Below are 25,276 nucleotides of genomic sequence, written 5' to 3'. Positions count from 1 at the left end.
CAAAAATAGAAAGGGGGGGGGGGAGAAGGTCAACTCCATCTGCTAACACAGTCCATGACTACTGAACAGCAGCACTGCACATTCTCTCACACACAGGGACTCAAAGCTTTCATTGTGTTTGCTCCCTGTGTGAAGCAAGCTGTCAGCAATTACTTTTACATTAGCTGAATTAGTTAATCTTGGTACCTCCTCTCCCATTCCCCTCCCCCTGAGGTATTCTTTCACCATTCCTCGGTGTACAGAAAGCAGATATGCTCTACAGTCACTTCCTCCTTTTGCATCCAGGGAAAAGGATCCACTCCCTGAATCAGGGTTTTGCCTTCTGTGAGGTTTAAAAAGCCCAAAGCAAAACACAGGCAGGAGCCACACATAATCCAGCCTTGGTTTTTTTCCTGAGATTGCTCTGTAACAGCAGATCCAGAGCAAAACAGAGAGCATGCAAGCAAAAAGATCCACTCCCTGAACCAGGATTTTGCCTTCTGTGAGGTTTAAAAAGCCCAAAGCAAAACACAGGCAGGAATCACACATAATACATCCTTTTCCCCCCCTCTGAATTGCACTGTAGCAGCAGATCCAGAGTAAAACAACACAGAGCATCTCTGAGGCTGTTTTCTCTCCTTTGATCCCATCAGGTCTAAACCTGCTTACAGCACTTCAGTGACCTCTAACATTTCAGACCTGAAATTTCAGCTGCTCGATTCCACATTACCAAACTCTCCTTTTTCTTCTCCCAGCACAGAGAGGAAGAAGTCGATGCAATATCTGTAAGGTCAACGCTGAGCTGCCAGATGAATTCTACTCCACTGCTGGTGGAATGATTACTAAAGACCCCTCTAGCACCCAGAGAACAGCAACTACAAAAGAGGCAATCTCCATAACATTGCAGGTAAGTTGCAAACATTGCATCAGCAGCAGTTCAAACAGAAATAGGCATCCACTCAGCACCAATAAAACTGCTGCTTAAGACAGTGGTTTAACAACAATAAGACATAAACCTCCTTAAACCCATGCAGAAACAAATACCTTTCCCAGCAGCTCTGCCATCATTTCCTGCCTATCTCTGAGTAGCACAAAAAGGAGGAAGCATTTTGCTCTCTATAGAAATCATCTATTTTAAGTGTTTTCTTCTTTATCATACTTTGTGATCTCAAAATAGCAGCTAATGTTAAAATAAAACACTATAGTGGAGACGCTGACAAAAGAAGAGCTGCTGAAAAGGGGTGAGCAGCAGAGAGAGCAACACACAAAGGCTGCAGTCAGAAATTCCCACATCTGCACAGATTTGTGTATTTTCATAGAATGAACCAGGTTGGCAGAGAGCTCCAAGCTCAGCCAGCCCAGCCTAGCACCCAGCCCTGCCCAACCAACCAGACCATGGCACTCAGTGCCCCAGCCAGGCTTGGCTGCAACACCTCCAGCCACAGCCACTCCACCACCTCCCTGGGCAGCCCATTCCAGTGCCAATCACTCTCTCTGACAACAACTTTCTCACAACATCCAGCCTGAACCTGCCCTGGCACAGCTTGAGCCTCTGTCCCCTTCTGCTGCTGCTGGCTGCATCCAGTTGCAACCCCTCTGCCATGGACAAGGGGGGTTGGAAGGGACTACAAGGATCATTCAGTTCCAACCCCCCTGCCATGGGCAAGGACACCCTACCCTAGAGCAGGCTGCCCACAGCCTCATCCAGCCTGGCCTGAAACACCTGCAGGGCAGGGAAGGTTTAAATTTCTGATTTAAGTTTTAGATTCTTTTTTTGGGGTAAAAGATGAAACCATCTGGTTTGTATGAATAGAGTGTCCCTAGAGTGATCCCCTAAGTGTTGTTATCAGAGGATTGACTCTGCTGGCTTTGTGGAGGAAGTAGAGCTTTTGGTGCTCCCATAGCACAACTTCAACCCATTGCCTGCTTACCTGGGAGAAGAGACCAACCCCAGCCTCACTTCACCCTCCTGTCAGGAGAGCAATAAGACCTGCCCTCAGCCTTCTCCTCTCCACACTAAACACCCCCAGCTCACTCAGCCACTCCTCATATGATGCCCTCCAAACCCCTCCCCAGCCTCACTGCTCTTTCCTGGACACTCTCCAGCTGCTTCAAACACTGGTTTTAAAAATCAAAGTGAAAAATAAACCCCAACCAAAACCTATGTAAATCATCTTCCCTCTGATCTCACCTTACTCAGCTGGAACTGCTGATGTGTGCAAGCATCACACAGGCAACTCCTGTTTAAAAGTGTCCCACAGCCACCCTGCTCAAAGGCTCCAGACCAGTTAACCATTTGATGTGTGCAAGCATCACACAGGCAGCTCCTGTTTAAAAGTGTCCCACAGCCACTCTGCTCAAAGGCTCCAGACCAGTTAACCTTTTGATGTGTGCAAGCATCACACAGGCAGCTCCTGTTTAAAAGTGTCCCACAGCCACTCTGCTCAAAGGCTCCAGACCAGTTAACCATTTGATGTGTGCAAGCATCACACAGGCAGCTCCTGTTTAAAAGTGTCCCACAGCCACTCTGCTCAAAGGCTCCAGACCAGTTAACCTTTTGATGTGTGCAAGCATCACACAGGCAGCTCCTGTTTAAAAGTGTCCCACAGCCACTCTGCTCAAAGGCTCCAGACCAGTTAACCATTTGATGTGTGCAAGCATCACACAGGCAGCTCCTGTTTAAAAGTGTCCCACAGCCACTCTGCTCAAAGGCTCCAGACCAGTTAACCATTTGATGTCTGCAAGCATCACACAGGCAGCTCCTGTTTAAAAGTGTCCCACAGCCACTCTGCTCAAAGGCTCCAGACCAGTTAACCATTTGATGTGTGCAAGCATCACACAGGCAGCTCCTGTTTAAAAGTGTCCCACAGCCACCCTGCTCAAAGGCTCCAGACCAGTTAACCATTTGATGTCTGCAAGCATCACACAGGCAGCTCCTGTTTAAAAGTGTCCCACAGCCACTCTGCTCAAAGGCTCCAGACCAGTTAACCATTTGATGTGTGCAAGCATCACACAGGCAGCTCCTGTTTAAAAGTGTCCCACAGCCACCCTGCTCAAAGGCTCCAGACCAGTTAACCATTTGATGTCTGCAAGCATCACACAGGCAGCTCCTGTTTAAAAGTGTCCCACAGCCACTCTGCTCAAAGGCTCCAGACCAGTTAACCATTTGATGTCTGCAAGCATCACACAGGCAGCTCCTGTTTAAAAGTGTCCCACAGCCACTCTGCTCAAAGGCTCCAGACCAGTTAACCATTTGATGTGTGCAAGCATCACACAGGCAGCTCCTGTTTAAAAGTGTCCCACAGCCACCCTGCTCAAAGGCTCCAGACCAGTTAACCTTTTGATGTGTGCAAGCATCACACAGGCAGCTCCTGTTTAAAAGTGTCCCACAGCCACTCTGCTCAAAGGCTCCAGACCAGTTAACCATTTGATGTCTGCAAGTGTGACACAGGCAGCTCCTGTTTAAAAGTGTCCCACAGCCACCCTGCTCAAAGGCTCCAAACCATCTGGGAGAGAGAACTGAACAAATTCTGTCACAGAGCAAGCCAAGGCACACAAACACAGTACCCACCTTCAGCATGGGATTTACACAGCTTCTGCTAAGCTCAGGCCTCAAAAACACTTCGGTTTGGAGTGGAGAGTTGTGGCAGTTTAAGGCTGTGGCTGCTCCACTCCTGGAGGTGTTCAAGGCCAGGCTGGATGAGTCCTTGAGCGACCTGTTCTAGTGGGAGGTGTCCCTGCCTATGGCAGGGGGTTGGAACTGGCTGAGCTTTGAATTCCCTTCCAACCTAAACCATTCTATTCTATGGCTTACTGGAATATTCTACCAAGAGAAAGTGATAACTTTCCTGACAGTTCAGTGCAGACTCTGAACGAGCAGGGCTCTGGTTGTGAAAGAGTAACGACGGTAAAACCTCTGTCATTTAATGAGCATTTATTAAGGGCCACAAGGATGAGCAGAGGGCTGGAGCACCTCTGCTATGAGGAGAGATTGAGGGACTTTGGGCTGTTCATTATGGAGAGGAGAAGGCTCCCAGGTGACCTTATTGCTCAGGGAGGTGGTGGAGTGGCTGTGCCTGGAGGTGTTGAAGCCAAGCCTGGCTGGGGCACTGAGTGCCATGGTCTGGTTGGTTGGGCAGGGCTGGGTGCTAGGTTGGGCTGGCTGAGCTTGGAGCTCTCTGCCAGCCTGCTTGATTCTATGATGGTGGCCTTCCAGGATCTTAAGGGGGGCTACAAGAAAGCTGGGGAGGGACTTTTTATCACTGTCAGGTAGTGATAGGACTGGGGGGAATAGAACAAAGCTGGAAATGGGGAGAGTCAGACTGGATGTTAGGAAGAAGTTTTTCAGTATGAGAGTGCTGAGAGCCTGGCAGGGGTTGCCCAGGGAGATGGTGGAAGCCTCATCCCTGGAGGTGTTTGAGGCCAGGCTGGCTGAGGCTGTGTGCAGCCTGCTCCAGGGTAGGGAGTCCCTGGGCATGGCAGGGGGGCTGGAACTGGCTGCTCCTTGTGCTCCCTTCCAACACTGCCTGATTCTGTGATTCATTTGGTTTGCTAAAAGTTATAAAAGCTGAAGTACAAACAATTCTTTTCTTCTTGGCTCTGTTTGCTGCCCCTTCACTTCCCTCTCTAACTCCTCCACTAACCTCGGCTGCCCAGACAACAGGTGAGCCTTGCTGGCAGTTTTCTAGCTGGAGAGAGAGAAGGTGGCAGTAGCTCCTTCTGGGCTTTCTTTGCCCGGGGGGAGGACTGAATGTCTGTATTATTTCTCAGTTGTATACAATGGTAAATGCCTGTCAATATAGTGTATACTTGTAAACATAGCTTTGCTGTGAAACAGAGCTTTAGATTACTCCCAAGCTGTCTGAGCTGCTCTGGTAGATTTTAACTGTGTGTGTGTGTGGAAGCTCCCTACCCACCCCAAGTGTAGAGCTGTAACCAGCTGAACTCGTTGTGCCTCCTGTCGCAGCCAGCACTCTGCAATCCACACAGCTTGGATGCAAGCGCAGCTCTTGCTAGCTGGAGGGCAGCCTGGCCCCACACGCACGAAGTGTTCTCAGAGTGCTCCCTCTCTTGATGCTTCCACAGGAGAGAGGGGGAGAGAGGAACTGGCAGGTCTGAACTGCCTAAGGAGAAGTAGAGGGAGAGGAAAAAACAGATCAAAAGGTATGTGTTTAGGAGGGAAGCAGGATAGAAGTGGGGGGAGGAAGGAAAAGGGGGGAGGAAGGAAAAGGGGGGAGGAAGGAAAAGGGGGGAGGAAGGAAAAGGGGGGAGGAAGGAAAAGGGGGGAGGAAGGAAAAGGGGGGAGGAAGGAAAAGGGGGGAGGAAGGAAAAGGGGGGAGGAAGGAAAAGGGGGGAGGAAGGAAAAGGGGGGAGGAAGGAAAAGGGGGGAGGAAGGAAAAGGGGGGAGGAAGGAAAAGGGGGGAGGAAGGAAAAGGGGGGAGGAAGGAAAAGGGGGGAGGAAGGAAAAGGGGGGAGGAAGGAAAAGGGGGGAGGAAGGAAAAGAAAAAAGGTAATTAAGGAAAAGGAAAAAAGCCTACCACATAATCACAGAATAGTAGGGGTTGGGAGGGACCTTCAAATATTCAGTCCAACCTCCTTGCCAGAGCAGGAGCACCCAGAGCAGATTACACAGGAATGCATCCAGGCAGGTTTGTAATGTCTCCAAAAAAGGAGACTCCACAACCCCCCTGGGCAGCCTGTTCTGGCACCCTCATAGGGAAAAAAAATCTTCCTCATTTTTACAGGGAACTTTCTATGCCTCAATTTCCACCCAGTGCCCCCTGTCCTGGCATTGGGCATCACCCAGCAGAGCCTGGCTCCAGCCTCCCAGCACTCACCTTGACATCTTCATCAACATGAATGAGAGCAGCCCTCGGGCTCCTCTGCTCCAAGCAGCACAGCCACAGCTCCCTCAGGCTCTCCTCGTAAGAGAGATAATCATAGAATCAAGCAGGCTGGCAGAGAGCTCCAAGCTCATCCAGTCCAACCTAGCACCCAGCCCTGCCCAACCAACCAGACCATGGCACTCAGTGCCCCAGCCAGGCTTTGCCTGAACACCTCCAGGGACGTTCCTTTGTGGCTCTGCAATGGACTCTCAAGCAGCTCCATGGGAAAGGGACTGCAAGCAGCAGACAACAATCAGACTCAGAGATTCTTGTTCCTGGGTAGTTTTCAGTTGCATTACTTGCTGCTGTAGCATTCCTTTGGTGTGTACAAACGAGCTGTGGAACTTCACAGCAAAGCATCTTTCTCAACCACTGCTGTAAAACAGGAACAGCTGTCTGGCAGCATTAGTAACCTAACTGGTTCAAAGGGCACAAGACTCTCTCTGGATCCAAATCAGCAGAGCTGGTCAGTCTGATTTCCCATTAACAAAAGCAACATATCCTCTTTTCTCCTTCCCAAAGAGTAAAATATACCTTGGAAAACAGTTAAGATGGAAAAAAACCCCAACACTGATGGTTGAAGTGGTTATTTATAACCTGCTACTCCTAAGCACTATGAAGAGGCTTCAGCTACTTAGCTTCATAGTGATAGTATCATACCATTATTAATGCATTAAGCTGTGCTTTGAAAGTCAGCAAGGACTGCAGAATGGAAGGAAAAAAAGATGCTTTTTCGTTTGCAGAAGCTGGGAGGTGTCTCAACTGACACAGGGGAGTGCACAACCATTGTCGTGTGGTGATGCCAGTTAAAGACTGCTCTCCAGAATCAGACTGCTGCTCTTGCATTGCCTACACCTGCCAAGCAGTATTTGAAACCAGTTCCCCCCCACAAGCACCTGTGACACTTTCCTGTCGATTTTGTTTTCTGGATCTGCAGCCTCAGGTGTGCATTCTGATGTGTGTGCATGCAAAGCCCCTGCAAAGGAGGCTGGGGAGTTCTCTAAGCCTGTGCAACTCTGATCAGTCTTAAAGAAAGTAAACAAACCTGAAAGCAACAACAAACAATCAACCCCCACATGCACACAACTCCCCACAAAACACCACCTCTTCATTTTACAGGCATTCAAGGAGGGCAACCAAACTTGTTCCACTGTGTCTGTGAGTTCCTGCAAGGTCTTGCAGCTGGGTCAATCAACGCCAAGCACAAATGAGTGTGAGCTGGAGAGCAGCCCTGAGGAGAGGGACTTGGGGGTGCTGCTGGAGGAGAAGCTCAGCAGGAGCCAGCAGTGTGCACTTGCAGCCCAGAAAGCCAAGCAGAGCCTGGGCTGCAGCAGCAGCAGTGTGGCCAGCAGGGCCGGGGGGAGATTCTTCCCCTCTGCTCTGCTCAGACCCCAGCTGGAGTCCTGCATCCAGCTCTGGAGCCCCTGGGACAAGAGGGCTGTGGAGATGCTGGAGAGTGTCCAGAGCAGGGCCAGGAGGATGCTGAGAGGCTGCAGCAGCTCTGCTGTGAGCACAGCCTGAAAGAGTTGGGACTGTGCAGGCTGGAGCAGAGGAGGCTCCCAGGGGACCTTCTTGTGGCCTTGCAGCATCTGAAGGGGGCTCCAAAAAAGCTGGGGAGGGACTTTTGAGGCTGTGAGGGAGTGGCAGGAGTGGTGGAATGGAGCAAAGCTGGAGGTGGGGAGAGTGAGGCTGGAGGTGAGGAGGAAGTTGTTGAGCAGGAGAGTGGTGAGAGGCTGGCAGGGGTTGCCCAGGGAGGTGGTTGAGGCCCCATGGCTGGAGGTGTTTGAGGCCAGGCTGGCTGAGGCTGTGTGCAGCCTGCTCTAGGGTAGGGTGTCCCTGGGCATGGCAGAGGGGGTGGCACTGCCTGATCCTTGTGCTCCCTTCCAACCCTGACTGGTTCTATGACTACTTCAAAGTCTTTGCCTTACTCCTCTTTTTACACCTGGAGAACTCCCACCATTATTTCATTCAACTCAGCTGTCGAGCCCATTCCAAGCCTAAATTAATTCACTCACAGGTGCTCTACCACCTTTAACATGACAGAAGACCTCATAAAACATCAACAAAGTTGTGTTTCTTATGAGGTTTGAGGTACATGGTGTAAAAGTAACTTAGAAGCTATGCAATGAACATATAGACACAGGTGCACACCGCATGGGGTTGGACAATATGCAGTGCCACACAGAAAACACAAATGGTTAAAATGGCTAAAAAATAAACTATCAGGCATCTTCATGGTGTAGCACACAAAGAACTCACCTTTTCTGCACCAAGCATCTTTCCAAAACAAGGCTACCAGTGTTGAGAACTGGGTTTATTTGGTATCTCCATGCTCTCATGCTGCTCATATCTGCACTTCCTCGGGCAGCTTTTCTGTGTAAGCACAGGAATTACTCACTGCTCCAAGACATGAGCAACAACAAAACCCTGCCTGCTACCCCCTCCACTCCCATTTGGCAAAGACAAGTTGGACTGAATCACGCTGATTTGGTAAATTAATTGCCCAAACAAGCTTTAAAGAAGCCAGATGTGTACAACTGAGGCCAGCCCAAGGTGTGCAAGGGTGGGTAAAAAGCAAAAAGATGGCTTTCACTGCTAGGTTACAGCACTCAAAAACCCTGCTAGAGCTTTAAAGAAGCCACATGTGTGCAACTGAGGCCAGCCCAAGGTGTGCAAGGGTGGGTAAAAAGCAAAAAGATGGCTTTCAAGGCTAGGTTACAGCACTCAAAAACCCTGCTAGAGCTTTAAAGAAGCCACATGTGTACAACTGAGGCCAGCCCAAGGTGTGCAAGGGTGGGTAAAAAGCAAAAAGATGGCTTTCACTGCTAAGTTACAGCACTCAAAAACCCTGCTAGAGCTCTGTGAGCTCAAGTTACTTCACTGCTCCTTGCTTTCCTTAACCTTTAACACTGTGAAGCTAAAGGAAGGCTAATATTTGGACTGCACACTAAGCAGGAATCAGAGAAGCCTCACGGGGCTGCAGCACGAAGATAACCAGAAGTAAACGCACCAGAGGAGCATCAGAAAACAAAAACAACCTTGAAAACATCATTTCCTGTGACATGCCCCACCGAAGGCAGATTTTGCTCCATTCAACAGCTCTGAGCCCTACAACTCGTTACAACATTAGCACAGAGCGTTGCGGATTGGAAGGGACCTTGAAAGCTCACCCGGTGCAACCCCCCTACCAGAGGAGCAGCACCTAGGCAGGACAGCAGCCAGGCGGGTTTGGAATGTCTGCAGCGAAGGAGGCTCCACAACCTCTTTGGACAGCCCTCTCCAGGGCTCTAAAACCTCATCTGTTGCTACAGAAGACAGAAGTTGAGATCTGTGTTTGCTTGCAGGCAAACCAACCCTAACAACAGAGTCCTCCACAACGCACCCAAGGGAGCGTGGAGGTCTGGGACGCGGGCCTGCTGTCAGCAGCATGGGAGCTCATCCAGAGCAATCCAGCCGAAGGAGCTGCATCGCGATGAACGCATTTCAGCCCGGACCGCAGCACTAACTCCAAGTCCACAGCAGAAAGCCAGCGTTCAACCTCGCAACGCAGAGACACCGCAGCCGTGCGCCGCGCTCCCGGAGTACCCCCCACAAACTGCTCTCTGCAAGGACAAAGAGAGGAACTTGCTCCTACTACATTCCCAGCGTCCCTGTACTACAAGAGGTAGAAATGTGTAAGATGTCTGCCCACGCAGAGCATTATATTTAGCCGCCGTAGCGGCACCGCTGCTCTCAGGTTCCCCCACAGTCCAACAGCGTTTCCGCCAGCCTGCGAAGCAGCAGGCAGCCCGGGGGGCTTGAGGACACCGAAACGCGGCGCTGCTGCTCCCGAGCGGCGTTCGCTGCTGCCTTCGGACCCGCGACCGGGAGATACACCCGAGGGCTGCCTACCCACAGCCGCCGCTTTGCTTTTGTCCCTTCCGTCGTTTTCCGCCGAGCACTTCGCTGGGCAGAGGGAGCCGCCGGCCAGCGACGCTCCGAGGCGCATCGCTCAGCCAGCCCGCGCCTGGCACCGCCGCTGTCGCCTCGCCACCGCAGCCCGCATAATAGGTCGATTCATCCCCCAGCCTCCCGCGGCCCGCAGCCTCCCTCTGCGCACAGGTAGCGGGCGCTGCCCGCCCTGCGCCGGGCAGCCAGGCGCAGCCTCCTCCCGAGGTCCGCGGGAGCCACCTCACGGGCAGCGGCCGCCCCCCGCGCCAGGGCCCTCACAGCCGCCCCCTGGCGGCGGGGCCGTGCGGCAGCTCCCCACAGGCCGCCCCACGCCCTCAGCTCGGCTCTGCCCGACGGCAGCCCTGCCGCTGACCGAGCGCGACCGGCGCGGAGGCATCCCCACCCTTCTCTCTCTCTCTCCCTCCGCCCGGGCCGCCGCCGCCACACCCGAGGCTGCCATGGGGAGGCTGCGCCCGACGGGAAGGTAGCGAGGCTGGCCGACCGGTGCAGGGCTGGGCTTGCAACCCTGTCAGCCACGCTCGGGCTCACACACCGTGGCGACCCGCGGGGGACTCGGCCCTCGCCCCGCCGCCGCAAACCCCGATCGCATCGCCTGTCATATGAAAACAATTATTGACTCGGCCGGGGGAGGGGAGGAGAAGTTAAAAGCCAAGAGGCAGAGGAGCAGAGGCCGGGAGGCGGCCAGCTGCCTTCCAGCCGCTCCCCCGGCCCTCCGACGCGGCGGTACGCACCCCACTCGCGGGGCGGGAGCCCCAGCCGGCCCCCCACACCCCGCCCAGCACCTCCAACTCGGAGCCGGCGGATTCTACTCACCCATTTATGTCGAGCTGGGCTTTGCCTGGCGGCAGAAGCAGGCTGAAAGTTTGAAGCGGCTGGCCACGGTGAAACGGCGAGAGACAGCCCCGAGCCGCCGCCGCGCAAAGAGGAGGCTGCTGACAGAGCCGCTCCCTCCTCCGGCGGGCGCCGCTCTCAGCACCCGCTGCAGCCGGGCTGCATCCTGCCTCCCGCTCGCAGCGCCTCGCCGTCTTCCCTCCGCCCCGGCACTTGCATGTATTTTTAAATAAACGAAACAAAACAATCAAAATGCCAGAAACCAGGCGAGAGAAGAGCCTCAGCCTTCAGCTCCTGCCAGCCACCTCGGTCCCTGCTGCCGCCCGGAGCAGCCCGGGAGAGGGGAAAAAAGCGCAGCCAAGCCCGGGCGCCCCCGAGCCGCGGGGGCAGACGTCTTACCCCGCCGGCCGGTGCGTGCGGTAGGGCGAGAGGGTGCGCGGAGCGGTCGAGTCGTCTGCCGGCGGCTCCGCTAGTGCCGAAGGGAGCGGGCGGCTCGGCTTGGCTCGGCTCAGCTCGGCTCCGCTCGGCTCAGCGTGGCTCGGCTGGCCTCAGCGCGGCTCGGCTCCGCTCAGCTCAGCGCGGCTCCGCTCGGCTCAGCGCGGCTCCGCTCCGCTCCGCTCGGCGCGGCTCGGCTCCGCTCGGCTCAGCGCGGCTCGGCTCCGCTCCGCTCGGCGCTGCGGGAAGTGTCGCGAGACTGCGCCAGAGCCGCTGCGCCGCCTCGGGCCGCGGGCAGCAACCGCGGCGGAGGGGGAGAGGAGGGCGGGGAGGCAGGAAGAGCAGCCGCGGTCCCCAGCGGGGGGCAGGGGAGAGGGGTGCTGAGGGCGCGGGGAAGGAGGTGACTTCCTCCCTGGCAGGCTGAGAGTCGTCAGCAGAGCGCGGGGGAGGCGCAGGGGAGGGGAGCGCCTCGCCTCGCCTTGCCTCGCCTTGTTGTCGTTGCTGGGGGATGCGAGAGGACGTTTTGGGCTCCGGGCAGGCTCTCTGGGAGCGGAACGGGAGGATACATCGGATTCGTTGCGGCTACCTTGGGCGCCCGCGCACGACCCCCGTTCAGCCGTGCCCTGCTGCGGGTCGGTCCCTCGGGGAGCCGGGGAGCGGCGGGCTCGTGGCTCCGCCGTCAGGGGCAGCGGAGTGGGGCGGGGGGCGTCGGCAGGCGCGGCCACGTTCTCCCCTGCTGCCGTGCAGGCTCGCCTCTGGGAGCGGAAGGGGAGGCAGGGGAGGAAAGGACGAGCAGAAAGAGCAGCTGCAGAGTGACTTCGGTGGCGGCGGCTGAAGAGGAGCGGAATCACGCAGCAGCAGCAGCAGCGGCAGCAGCAGCAGCAGCGGCAGCAGCAGCAGCAGCCGCCGGTTGCGCTTTGCAGGTATTGCAGGGAAAGGTGAAAGGCGATTGCGGTTGGACTGAGCAGCTCGCGAAGATCAGCACCATCCCTGAGCAGAAATGCCACTTAATGAGGCTGAGGAGCCTTTTTTCACAGGCAAGTCCTCTCCCGGTCAAAGATGGTAAAATATCAAACCTATACTGGTAAAGCAGATTGAAGACAGTGTGGTCTGGAAAGAGAAAGAGGAGAGGTGACCTTTGTTACAGCACCAGCACCTTCAATACTTAGTAAAGGCTGAGCAAAACCAGAGCCTCCTTCATAGCCAAATTAACTCCTCCTTGGGCAATAAGATAACAGAGGAGATTTTTGTACTTCTCCACCCCCCTGCACAAGAGAGATTATTTGGGGGGCGGGGAGGGAAAGGAATTTTGGAGGTAAATGTGTACGAGAAACTTTCCATCTGGCTTCTCAGCTCTCAAACCTCACATTTCTGTGAAACTCAGTGATGAACTGTTTGAGAGAAAAACAGAAGAGGTTGACCCATGAGAGGATTAAGTATTTGGAATTCCTCGTTCTTGATTTAACTTTTTTTTAAACTAAACTTTAACCATTGCTATGAAACTGCCTTTAAGTCACTTATTTGCATGCTGCAGCAGCAGCAGAACATCAGGCCTAGGGCTTTGCCTTTGCTAGTTTATTTCTTCTTCATTGCAAAACAATTAGTTAGTGTGATACAAAATGGGATGAGGTGCTGGAAAAGACAAGTTGTGGATGCCCCTTCCCTTGCAAGGAGAAACTAGAGCAGAGCAGATTCAGATTGGACCTTAGGAACAAGGTGGTTTTTTTACCAAGAAGGTAGCAGAACACTGGAACAGGTTGCCCAGGGAGGTGCTTGGGGCCCCATCCCTGGAGATACTCAAGGTGAGGCTTGGCAGGGCTCTGGGCAACCTGATCTAGTGGAGGATGTCCCTGCTGAGTGCAGAGGGGGTTGGACTGAATGACCTTTAGAGGTCACTTCCAACCCAGACTGTTCCATGAAGTGTTCAAGACCTGGCTGAAGGGAGCTTTGAACAACCTGCTCAAGTGGAAGGTATCCCTGCTGAGTGCAGAGGGAGTTGGACTAGATGAGCTTTGGAGGTCCCCTCCAACCCAAACCATTCTATGAAGCATTCAAGACCAGGCTGGATGGAGCTTTGAACAACCTGCTCCAGTGGAAGGTGTCCCTGCCCGTGCCAGGGCTCAGAGTGGGGACTGATCATCTTTATGGTCCCTTCCAATCTTAACCATTCTATGACTCTATTCTAAATTACCAGGATTAAATTACCAGCAGCAGCTTCTCCTTCAGCATTATAACAAGCTGGAATCATCACACTGATCAGGAGGAAAAAGACCACATCTAAGTGGAATCGATGCATTGTTTGAGGAGGAAGAATTTTTTGTTGGCAGCATGGCAATTTTATGTGAAGTTTTCTCTTTCCAGTGACACTGCTGGGTAGCTTAAGGTGGAGTAAATTATATACCTGAACAATTTAGCTCCCTGCACACCAACAGAACTCTTCAGGGCAGGTAGTAAAAGCTGTAAGGAATAGCACAAAGTGGTCATGTTACAATGCACAGCACAAAGTGAGAGCCCAATGACACTATTGTCTTGGAACAATGCATGACCTACCTGGTCTGAACAGACAGGGTGGTAGCTTTGGCAGCGCTTAATAGCGCTGGTGGAAAGCTGCTGGCCTGGCAAGATGGCTTAACAATGAAAAGAGAATTTCCCCACCCCCCGAGACTGGAATTTCCTCTTCCCTTGCTTTAAAACCACCACGGAAAGGCCAATGGCAAACACTGCACTGGAGAGCACATCTGTCTGTGCACAGCTCACCACCAGGGCAGAGGGGCTGAGAGCAGGCAGGCAGAGAGGGAGCTGGGGGTGCTGGCAGAGAGGAGCTGCAGAGGAGGCAGCAGTGTGCCCAGGTGGGCAGCAGAGCCAATGGCATCCTGGGCTGGCTGAGGAGCAGTGTGGGCAGCAGGACAAGGGAGGTTCTTGTGCCCACCCCTGTGCTCAGCACTGCTCAGGCCACCCCTGGAGTGCTGTGTCCAGTTCTGGGCTCCTCCATTGCAGAGAGCTGCTGAGGTGCTGGAAGGTGTTTGGAGCAGGGCAGCAAGGCTGGGGAGGGGCCTGGAGCACAGCCCTGTGAGGAGAGGCTGAGGGAGCTGGGGGGGTGCAGCCTGCAGCAGAGGAGGCTCAGGGCAGAGCTCATTGCTGCCTGCAGCTGCCTGCAGGGAGGCTGTAGCCAGCTGGGGTTGGGCTCTGCTGCCAGGCAGCCAGCAGCAGCAGAAGGGGACAGAGGCTCAAGCTGTGCCAGGGCAGGTCTAGGCTGGATGTTGTGAGGAAGTTGTTGTCAGAGAGAGTGATTGGCACTGGAATGGGCTGCCCAGGGAGGTGGTGGAGTGGCCGTGGCTGGATGTGTTGCAGCCAAGCCTGGCTGGGGCACTTAGTGCCATGGTCTGATTGGTTGGGCAGGGCTGGGTGCTAGGTTGGGCTGGCTGAGCTTGGAGCTCTCTTCCAACCTGCCTCATTCTGTTCTATGCTAAAAGGACCACAACTTCCAGGGTCCACATCTCACATCTACCACAGAAGACGCTGCTGGGAAATACATCTGCCACTAAGAGACCTGAACTGTGCCTGTGAAGAAGAGGTCACTGCACCCAAGGAGCAGTAATCACTTCCCAAATTTTCTGACTCAACTCTCTTTTTCCTCCTTCAGACCAATGACACTTTGTGAAGGGAATTCTTAAGCATCCCCACTATTTTCTGGAATGAAAATTATGGTGAAGTTAGCCAAGCAAGGGGCTGCTTTCCCTCAGGATGCTCCCTTTAGAGGGGCAGGAATCAGCAGTTGGCAGAGATGCTAAAGGCTTTGAAGAGCTGTACCCAGCAGGGAAAAAAACAACCACCCAAAGTCTGAAAGCCAAACAGCAACTATTTTGTGCTAGTAATGAGAGGAAACTCTTACCTGTGGAAAGGGAACTACTTCTAGCCACAAGGGTGGCTCAGTAACATAACAAAAGCTCTCAGTGAAGCAACAGCTACAAGAAAAAAAGTCACAGCTCAAGTATAATACACCAAAAATGACACCAAAGATGAATAACTACCAAATCCAATCACAGAATTGCTTATAAAGTACCAACTCTGTTAAAACATTTATTGTCTGTAAAAACCCAATTTACATTGATTTTATAGAAACTATGTTAAACATACATATAAACATAGCTACAGCTGAATATATGCCCAGGAACAAGGCTGTTGCAGCTGGGATAACATCACCAAAAGCACCCTTGTGCACTCCAAAAAGACTACAGGACTTCAACTCTCTTTGCATTTAGTTCTACCTTCAGTAGTTTCAGTAGGCTGGAGGTTAGGAGGGAGTTGTTGGCAGAGAGAGTGATTGGCATTGGAATGGGCTGCCCAGGGAGGTGGTGGAGTCACCATCCCTGGAGGTGTTGAAGCCAAGCCTGGCTGGGGCACTTAGTGCCATGGTCTGTTTGATTGGACAGGGCTGAGTGCTAGGTTGGGCTGCATGAGCTTGGAGCTCTCTTCCAACCTGCCTCATTCTATTCTATTCTAAAAGGACCACAACTTCCAGGGTCCACATCTCACATCTACCACAGAAGATGCTGCTGGGATGTGCATCTGCCACTGAGAGACCTGAACTGTGCCTGTGAAGAAGAGGTCACTGCACCCAAGGAGTAGTAGTCTTAGCCACCCTTAAGCAATATCCAGGTGCAAGGTTTCCCATGTTGTTTGCATGTGCACATATATGTCCACACCCACACAGCAGATGGTCCTGGGAGCTACAGACTAAATAAGGTCAGCATTAATAATATGTCCCTTAAAAGTGGATATTAGTCCACAGCCTCATTCCACTGGGGTGGTGGTGGGGAAATTGCTGCTATTCTTAAAACAAAACAAGGAGGCTTTTTGTTACTATTCAAGGTGAGGCTTGACAGGGCTCTGGGCAACCTGATCTAGTGGAGGATATCCCTGCTGAGTGCAGAGGGGCTTGGACTAGATGAGCTTTGGAGGTCCCCTCCAACCCAAACCATTCTATGAAGTGTTCAAAACCAGGCTGGAGGGAGCTTTGAACAACCTGATCTAGTGGAGGATGTCCCTGCTGAGTGCAGAGGGGCTAGGACTGGATGAGCTTTGGAGGTCCCTTCCAACCCAGACTGTTCCATGAAGCATTCAGGACCAGGCTGGATGGAGCTTTGAACGACCTGCTCCAGTGGAAGGTGTCCCTGCCTGTGCCAGGGCTCAGAGTGGGGACTGATCATCTTTATGGTCCCTTCCAATCTTAACCATTCTATGAAAAGTGGGTATTGGTCTACATCCCCATTCAACTGAAGGGGGTGGGGGGGGGGAAATTGCTGCTATTCTTAAAACAAAACAATGAGGCTTTGTTTACATTGCCATTATTATTCCTCTTCACAGTTCCCAGCCTGTCTCTTCCCTCAAGAAGCAAGACATCAGGCAGCCATCAAATAAAAGCAACCTCCTACATTGTTTCCAGAAATGAAATATTACAAAAGGACATGAGATTGGCTTGGGCAAAAGTCAGAACAGAAAGAAAACTCTCTTCAAGTGGCAGGCAGCAGAGGACCATGAAACCATTTGGCTAAATCTCCACTGAAAACCCCCTGGAAAAACAAACCCCCAGCAGGAAGGGAAGGTGCTACAGCAAGAGTTTTCTCTGATCCTGACACTGAGAATGTCTGCCCCCCAGCTCTGAAACAGAACACACTTCTCTGTCCATCACTATCCATGTGGGTGAGTGCTACAAGCAGGCTTTTGAAGAGCTTGAAATGGCTTTTTGGTTGAGTTGTTGCTTGGTTTGGTTCCCCCCTCCTCCCCCTTCATAAGGAGCGTGAAGAAGTTCCCATCTTCAAGTCCTGCAGCAAAAGAGTGAAGTCTGTCCAGGGCCAGAGTTATGTGCAGAAAGATCCTTTGTTTTTCCAGTTATTAGGATGCAGGTTTGAAGTCTCCCACAGAGAGCTTTGTAGATGGCTGCTGTGGAGATGCTTAAAGGCGAGAGGCAGATTTCTACACGGCCTGGGAAAAGATCCCTGCAGAAAGCATGGAAGGCAGAGAGCTCCTTCTGTGGAGGCTAAGGTGAGTACTGAGAAATCAGCTCCCTCTTGACTAGATCTCTAAGCATCTTCTTCAAGCAACTCTTACTGTCCAGTTCCATGGCACTGCAGAATGTGACATCCTACTGCAGAACAAGCAAGTTTGGAGAGCTCTGCCTTTAATGCCACAGAAGTGGCATCTTTGCTTCCTCCCCCACCTCTTTTTTAAGGTCATGTAAAGAAAATTCAGCAATTTACTCTGAGGCCCTGGGAGAGAAGGCAGCAGGTAAATCATTAACCCCAACTGGTGATCAGCTGAATTTACTCCCATCCTCCTATCAGTTACCTGAGTTGAGACATTTCTGTCCAGATCTCAAGACCATCTAAATCCATCAGGTAAGGTGATCTTAACCACCTCAGAAAGAGTTAAGGCAGACTGTAGAAGCTTTGCAATGTGTTGCTTCTTGCCAGCCCAACAATTTGGTTACCCTTGTGAACTCACTCATCACAGGGGTTGAGAAAGAGGATTCTAACCAATCTATCTGGACATCAATTAGATCGGCAATACAAATGCTAACAGCACAACAACTTCTTACTTCACACACTTAAAAGGAAGACTGCAGTCATATTAAACCCCACTGCGTTTTGGGTAGCAGTTAAACCCCATCAATTTCACAGGTGAACAACTGAGGGTGTGGCAGGAGCACTTCACAGCCAGAGGAAGAGAGGAAAGAGAGGAAAGAGAGGAAAGAGAGGAAAGAGAGGAAAGAGAGGAAAGAGAGGAAAGAGAGGAAAGAGAGGAAAGAGAGGAAAGAGAGGAAAGAGAGGAAAGAGAGGAAAGAGAGGAAAGAGAGGAAAGAGAGGAAAGAGAGGAAAGAGAGGAAAGAGAGGAAAGAGAGGAAAGAGAGGAAAGAGAGGAAAGAGAGGAAAGAGAGGAAAGAGAGGAAAGAGAGGAAAGAGAGGAAAGAGAGGAAAGAGAGGAAAGAGAGGAAAGAGAGGAAAGAGAGGAAAGAGAGGAAAGAGAGGAAAGAGAGGAAAGAGAGGAAAGAGAGGAAAGAGAGGAAGGCAGGCAATTCACATTTCTGGGGTCAGAAGTATAAAGCAGGACGGTAGAAAGCTCTGAAACAATCACATTCTTAACTCTGCCCTTCCAGTGCCAGTGCAGTGCCAGACTTTACTACTACAAGAGGACAGTTTTCCTTCTGAGGCTTGCCCACCTTTAAAGGTGGTTTGAAAGTTCCTTATTTTAACTAGCAAGTCAGTCTGTGCACCCACCAGCAACGATGCAAGCAGCAGGATGTTACTCCAGTCGTTGCAGAAGTGCTTTCTACAAAGCAGTTGACAAGGACAAAAAGGCACCAAGTTATTCAAGTAAACTGACCTACCTTCCTCCTGCTCACAGTTCCTTTTTGTGCCTTCACAAGCCAGGCAGCAGCTTCACTGCTCTCAACCAAACACAATATTCCAGCACAACAGAGTTTTTCTGTGCTGAAAGAACTAAGCTGCTGTGTGTGTGTACAGACACAAGCCTTTAATTCACTAAGAGAAATCATGGTCCTGCCTTGCAGCAGATAACATCACAGCAGATGCCTCCAGCATGTCATCCAGTCACAGAATTCAGTTCCATCCTGAACTTTAAAGTTTCATCATGAGAGAAGCCCAAATGAACAAAGTTATTGGCCCAAAAGTGATCTGAGCAGATAGTATCAAATAAAAAGGAGAGGAACTGAAACAGTGACTGTGTTTCGTTGTCTCACGTTCATCTCAGGGCCAAGAGTGGACAAGGGGGGGGAAAAAGTAAGAAACAAATCATAGTCAGTAAACAGCCCCCTCAAAAAACCATCTGTAGTATGTTGCTCACAGTTGTGGGAGTAAAGAGCAAAGCTGAACTGTTCAAGTACAAAAGTAACTGGAGATCTCTCCTCATGCACAGGTAAAATAAGAAAGCACAAACTCAGAAGTCAGCCACACTTTTAATCCTGGCTAAAGCAGCATTCACTGATGGGAGTCCAACTCCTTCAGCACTGCTTCCAGCCAGCCTCAGCAAAACTGCCCTCTGGGAAGCTTCTTCATGTAGCCACTTCTGCCTGTTCCACGAGTTCTCTTCCAGGCTTTAGTAAGAACACTGCGGGAAGCTTGCAGGAACAGTAGCATCCTGTTGAGGAAGACAAGAGAGCTTCAGCAGTGCGTCCTGAATCATAGATGCTTCCACCTCTTACATGTTTTAGTGCTTTAGCACATGCAGGGAGCAGCGTCAAAACTTGCTGGCCCGAGGGCAAACCTGCTCTCATCTGCAGGCTACACTCAGCATTCCCCTGCCAGCAGGCTGCTGCTCGACTGCAGCTACTCCATATTTACTCTGGGTTGTCTCACTTCAATGGTTGTTTCAGTTCTTCACTTTCATTTCCTACACAGGCTGACGTTGCCAGATTCATCACCACCAGCAGCAGTAACTAAGTGCTTATCTGCAGAAAGGTGCCTGCCTCTGGGTGACCTTTAGCATCCCATTTTGTGTCTGCATGTCCAAGTTACTGAACCCAAAACCAGCTGAGTCATCACTGATTGCTATTTGAACTGAAAAGCTGGGCTTTAGGAACAAACCATCTGGCATTAACGTTGAACAAACACAACGGGCATGGATGTGGCTTGCTGCCTGCCTCCTTGCCTATCTGCACCAGCCAGTGTGCCCCCAAGGGAAGGAAGGATTTTAAGTGGCCCAAGGGAAGTTAGGTTTGCTGGGATTATTAACCCCTAATTGTCCTAACCAAAATGTACAGATGAAACATGAATAGAATCCTTGAGTGCCACAGCAATGCTGCCAGGGCTGGAAGGCTTCTGCTGTGAGGCCAGGCTGAGAGAGTTGGGATTGTTCAGCCTGGAGAGCTTCTGGTGGCTTTCTGGCTTCAAGATCAGAAAGCTGGAGCCAGACTTTTGAACAGGGCCCTGTTGTGTCAGGATAAAGAGGGAGGGAGATTGAGTGGAGGGAAGGGAAAAACGTTTGACACTGAGGGTGGGGAGAACCAGGCTCGGGCTGCCCAGAGAGGTGAGAGCTGCCCCATGGCTGGCACCATTACAGGTCAGATTGTCTGGGGCTGTGAGCAACCTGCTCCAGTTGAGGATGTCCCTGCTGACTGCGGGGGGTTGGACTGGATGGCCTTGAAAGGACCCTTCCAACCCAAACCATTCCATGCTTCCAAGGGAAGGAAGGGCTCTAAGGGGCACTAGGGGAGGAAGTGCTCTAAGGGGCACTAGGGGAGGAAGGGCTTTAAGTGGTCCAATCTTAGCTCTTCTGAGCCACACCTAGACTTTCATAGAGTCTCTATACTGAAGGCATCATGGAAAAACCATTAGAGGAAGAGGCATGCAGGACTCACAGCCTGACTTTCTGAGCCCTACAGAAGAAACTCTGTTCTCTGAACACACCACTGCCCACTGTTAGAGTTCTGATCGTTCATCCACACAGCCTGGCCTGCATTCTCTCTTGGAAATCATGGAAATGAGAACATGGTTTGGGCTGGAAGAGACCTCCAAAGGATCCAACCCCTCTGCACTCAGTAAGGACATCCTTCACTAGATCAGGTTGCTCACAGTCCTGTCCAGCCTCACCTTGAACATCTCCATCCATGAGGTCTCAACTCCCTCCCTGGGCAACCTGCTGCAGTGTTGCAGCAGCCTCCTTCTGCAGAACTTGTTCCTCACAGCCAATCTCAATCTGCTCTGCTCTCACTTCAGACCATTGCCCTCATCCTGTCCCTGCAGGCCTTTGCAAACAGTCCCTCTTCAGCCTGCTTGCAGCCCCTGCAGGCACTGGCAGGCTGCTATGAGCTCTGCTCTGAGCCTTCTCCAGGCAATGATGAACAACTCAAGTTCTCCTTAGTAAGAACATCTGTGAAAGCCACTTGCTGTGGACCTTTAATTTACCAGCAGTAACAAGTCTGAACGACTCTGTAAGACACAGACACAGCCCTGGTAAGGCAAAGGCAGGAAATCAGCACACCACTGGTTAGAGCTGCTTACAGAGCCTGTCTGGCTATTGGCAGTTTTGCACACAGCATAACAACCAGAGAATGGCTCAGGCTGGAAGGGACCTCAGAGATCATCTGCTCCAACCTCCCTACCACACGCAGGGTCACCTCTCAACCAGACTCAGCCACTCAAGGCCTCATTCAACCTGGCCTTCAACACCCCCAGGCAAGAGACAGCCACAGCCTCCCTGGGCAGCCTGTTCCAGAGTCCTACCACCATTATACCAAAGAACTTCCCAAGATCCAGTCTAAACCTGCTCTGCCTCAGCTTCAAACCATTCCCCCTCATCCTACTGCCAGCCACCCTTTTGAGAAGTCCCTCTGCAGCCTTCCTGCAAGATGCCTTCAGCTCTTGGCAGGCAGCTCTGAGGTCCTCCTGGAGCCTTCTCCTCTCCAGGCTGCACATCTCCAGCTCCCTCAGCCTGTGCTCACAGCAGAGCTGCTCCAGCCCTTGGGTCATCTTTATGGCCTCCTATGGACTCATTCCAACAGCTCCTTGTCATCCTTGTGATGGGAAAAAGAGAGCTGGAGGCAGGATTGGAGTTAAGGTCTGAGCAGAGCAGAATCCAGGGGCAGAATCCCCTCTTTTGCCCTGGTGGCTGCATTGCAGTAAAGGAAACTCCAGGGCATTACTGGGATCTTCTCCCAGGAAATTAGCAACAGTACAAGGGGACAGAGGCTCAAGCTGTGCCAGGGCAGGTCTAGGCTGGATGTGAGGAGGAAGTTGTTGGCAGAGAGAGTGATTGGCACTGGAATGGGCTGCCCAGGGAGGTGGTGGAGTGGCCGTGCCTGGAGGTGTTGCAGCCAAGCCTGGCTGGGGCACTTAGTGCCATGGTCTGGTTGGTTGGGCAGGGCTGGGTGCTAGGTTGGGCTGGGGGAGCTTGGAGCTCTCTTCCCACCTGCTTGATTCTATGATTTCAAAGAGCATTTCAAACTCTCTGCCTTTAAAGCAGTCTCAGCTGTGAGCAGCTTTGTCAGCAGGCACAGCCCATGCCAAACTTACCTTTCTTTTGTTGTTTGTTTTTTCTTTGTTTGGGTTTTTGTTTCCTTGTAATTAAATACTTCAGGCTCCGTTTCCAGAATCCAGGAAATCACCAATGCCATTTGTGATGAAAAGAGATTAGAGAACAGGTGGCTTGGTCAAGAATGTCACACACCAGAGGAAAAAAAAACAACATATCATGAGACAAAAATCACTTCTTTTTTGGAGTACAGACCAACTAATGCCCTACCAAAGCCAAGCATGCTTTCAGCCCAGCTAGAAGCTACTGCTACAGGACGTCACACACTTGCCTGGCACCATTCACTTGGAAAAAAACTCAAGTAAGAAATGCTGAAAGGTGTCCCAAATAGTTTGAACAGGTCACAAATCTATGTACAGGCAACATCAGAACCCCCAAGGGTAGGCTTGTTCAAAAGGCTGCTTTGATGAAGACGATGATGACTGAACAGAGGTGTAAAAATCTATTGCACAACCTGAAAAGGGCAATCCTGAGCTGCTGTGCTGTTACCAAACAATTCAGGCACTTCTTTGTTGGTTTCTTTGTTTCCTCCTTTAAACTTTTTCTTTATTACATAAACTTTCCAACATATAAACCTCTGAGCATAACCACTCAGGTTCCTTCTGTAACATCATGCCTAGAAGAGTGGTGGTGGTGGGGGAAATGTATCCAATAAATAAGGCTTCCCTTCCATGACTTCTTTGCTGGAGACTGGGATGGGAAAGGAGCTACAGGTACAGAACTACACCGTTGCAATTGAACACTCAGCTTGAAAAGGGATTATTAAAACTGTAAAAAAAGGTCTGCAGCATTCCACTACTGAAAAATAAACTTGGGTTGCCTTTTTTCTTCTTCTTTTTTTTAAATCAAGAAAGTTCCAGGGTTAGTTCCATTCTCCTATTTGAAAGTCTTGATAAAAGTTGTCCCAAGAGAAAAAAAACTCAACAGATGTTCCCTTTGCTCTGGTCTCTGGTTCCATGTCAGGGTGACAGGCTTAGCTCAGGTTTCTGCTGCAATGTTTAAACTGCCCTGCAGAGAGAAAAAGAATGTTTAAAAAGGTTGTTATTGTCCCAGAGTCACAGAATGGGCTGGAAGGGACCTCCAAAGGGCATCCAGTCCAATCCCTGCTGTGCTCAGTGGGGATTGGCCTCACAGCCTGACTTTCTGAGCCCCACAGAAGAAACTCTTGTCTCTGAGCCCACTGTTAGCATTCTGGTCATTCCTCCACAGAGCCTGGCCTGCATTCTACATGACTGATGCTGTCCTGGAAATCAGAACATGGTCTGGGTTGGAAGGGACCTCCAAAGGGCATCCAGTCCAATCCCCGCTGCGCTCAGTGGGGACTGGACTCACAGCCTCACCTTCTGAGCCCCACAGAAGAAACTCTCTTGTCTCTGAGCACACCACTGCCCACTGTTAGAGTTCTGATCACTCATCCACAGAGCCTGGCCTGCATTCTACATGACTGATGCTGTCTTGGAAATCAGAACATGGTCTGGGTTGGAGGCAACCTCCAAAGGGCATCCAGTCCAATCCCCACTGCGGTGAGCAAGGACCTCTTCCACTAGAGCAGGTTGCTTGCAGTCTTGTCCAGACTCACCTTGAACATCTCCAGCCTCATCTCCCTCCCTGGGCAACCTGTTGCAGTGTTACACTGCGGTGCAGAACTTGTTCCTCACATCCAATCTCCAATTTCAATCTGCTCTGCTCTTGTTTCAAACCACTGCCCTCATCCTGTCCTTGCAGGCCTTTGCAAACAGTCCCTCTGCAGCCTGCTTGCAGCCCTCTTTCAGGTCCTGACAGGCTGCTCTTAGGTTTGCCTGGAGCCTTCTCTTCTCCAGGCTGCACACCCCCAGCTCCCTCAGCCTGACCTCACAGCAGAGGTGCTCCAACCTCGTGATCATTTCTGTGACCCATTCCAGCAGAGTTGGATGCAGCACTCCAGGTGAGGTCTCCCCAGAGCAGAGCAAAGTGTCAGGATCCTCTCTCTCAACCTGTGAAGCTGTACCAATGGATGAAAGGCTCCCAACTTTCCCAAGCATTGGATTACTGGATTTAAACAGCAGACAGTACCTGAAGGGATGCACAGGCATAATGGTTTCAAAAAGGTGAAATTAAAATGTTAGCTCAGTTTAAACCATGCCTGGAGATCAGGTTCATCATTCCAACAGGAAAAACCCCAGGAAGAGCTGGAATCTGAGGAAGGCTTTTGGGCTTTAAGCACTAACCAAGCAGCAGTCAGTATGCTGGTAAGAAAGTGGCTCTGTCATACTGACTCTTCAGGATCCAACTCAAAGAGACTCAGGTTAATCAGGCCTGCAAATCAATATTCAGCTCTTACTATGCCTCTCTGATTCCAGTGGTTATCTCCAGCAGCCAGATTGTGGTAAGCATCTTTCACAGCTTCCAGACAAGAACCTTAACACTCATTAGAGAAAAGCAGTGGAAATGACTGGGGAAATGCTCACTGCAACAAAATCCTGGCACTTCTGGGCCCCTTGGACAAGCTCTTAGGTTTTGAAACCAAATCCCTTTCCAGCTCTTTACTAATTCCACTTCAATTCAGTCTTCAGAGATCAGACTGCTGAGAGGCCATGCAAGTGTAACAGGCACTGACAGGCTGGGTGGGCAGAGGCCAAGGGGATGAGACTGAACAAAGCTAAGAGCAGGGTTCTGCTCTTTGGCCACAACAACCCCAAGCAGCACTGCAGGCTGGGAACAGAGTGGCTGAGAGCAGACAGGCAGAGAGGGAACTGGGGGTGCTGGCAGAGAGGAGCTGCAGAGGAGGCAGCAGTGTGCCCAGGTGGGCAGCAGAGCCAATGGCATCCTGGGCTGGCTCAGGAGCAGTGTGGGCAGCAGGACAAGGGAGGTTCTTGTGCCCACCCCTGTGCTCAGCACTGCTCAGGACACCCCTGGAGTGCTGTGTCCAGTTCTGGGCTCCTGCATTGCAGAGAGCTGCTGAGGTGCTGGAAGGTGTTTGGAGCAGGGCAGCAAGGCTGGGGAGGGGCCTGGAGCACAGCCCTGTGAGGAGAGGCTGAGGGAGCTGGGGGGGTGCAGCCTGCAGCAGAGGAGGCTCAGGGCAGAGCTCATTGCTGCCTGCAGCTGCCTGCAGGGAGGCTGTAGCCAGGTGGGGTTGGGCTCTGCTGCCAGGCAGCCAGCAGCAGAAG

The 25,276-nt window shown here is 51.7% G+C and overlaps 2 protein-coding genes across 7 annotated transcripts in view; both read right to left on the bottom strand.

Annotated features, from left to right (window-relative positions):
• The window catches only part of SH3KBP1 (SH3 domain containing kinase binding protein 1), a 178,440-nt gene extending 167,237 nt beyond the window's left edge, over positions 1–11,203 (bottom strand). For 2 of the 6 annotated variants that reach the window (XM_064152047.1, XM_064152053.1), the window contains exon 1: positions 9,756–9,984. In XM_064152047.1, coding sequence (XP_064008117.1) covers positions 9,756–9,852 — 97 coding nt within the window. In that variant the 5' untranslated portion in view covers positions 9,853–9,984. Of the gene's footprint in view, positions 1–9,755; positions 9,988–10,628 lie in introns of those variants that run through there. The other 4 variants (XM_064152048.1, XM_064152049.1, XM_064152045.1 and 1 more) reach the window with 4 other exon arrangements.
• Positions 11,204–18,593: 7,390 nt separating this feature from the next.
• BCLAF3 (BCLAF1 and THRAP3 family member 3) overlaps positions 18,594–25,276 on the bottom strand; it is a 45,591-nt gene continuing 38,908 nt past the window's right edge. Inside the window, exons 12-13 of the mRNA XM_064152034.1 lie at positions 22,112–23,138; positions 18,594–19,238 (exon numbers count right to left, since the gene is read on the bottom strand). Coding sequence (XP_064008104.1) covers positions 23,109–23,138 — 30 coding nt within the window. The 3' untranslated portion in view covers positions 18,594–19,238; positions 22,112–23,108. The remainder of the gene's footprint in view (positions 19,239–22,111; positions 23,139–25,276) is intronic.

This window comes from Pogoniulus pusillus, chromosome 12 (genome assembly GCF_015220805.1).
Source record: "Pogoniulus pusillus isolate bPogPus1 chromosome 12, bPogPus1.pri, whole genome shotgun sequence".
NCBI classification, from domain to species: Eukaryota; Metazoa; Chordata; class Aves; order Piciformes; family Lybiidae; genus Pogoniulus; species Pogoniulus pusillus.
Note: the sequence above shows the minus strand (reverse complement) of the source record. Positions and strands in the feature narration are given on the sequence as shown.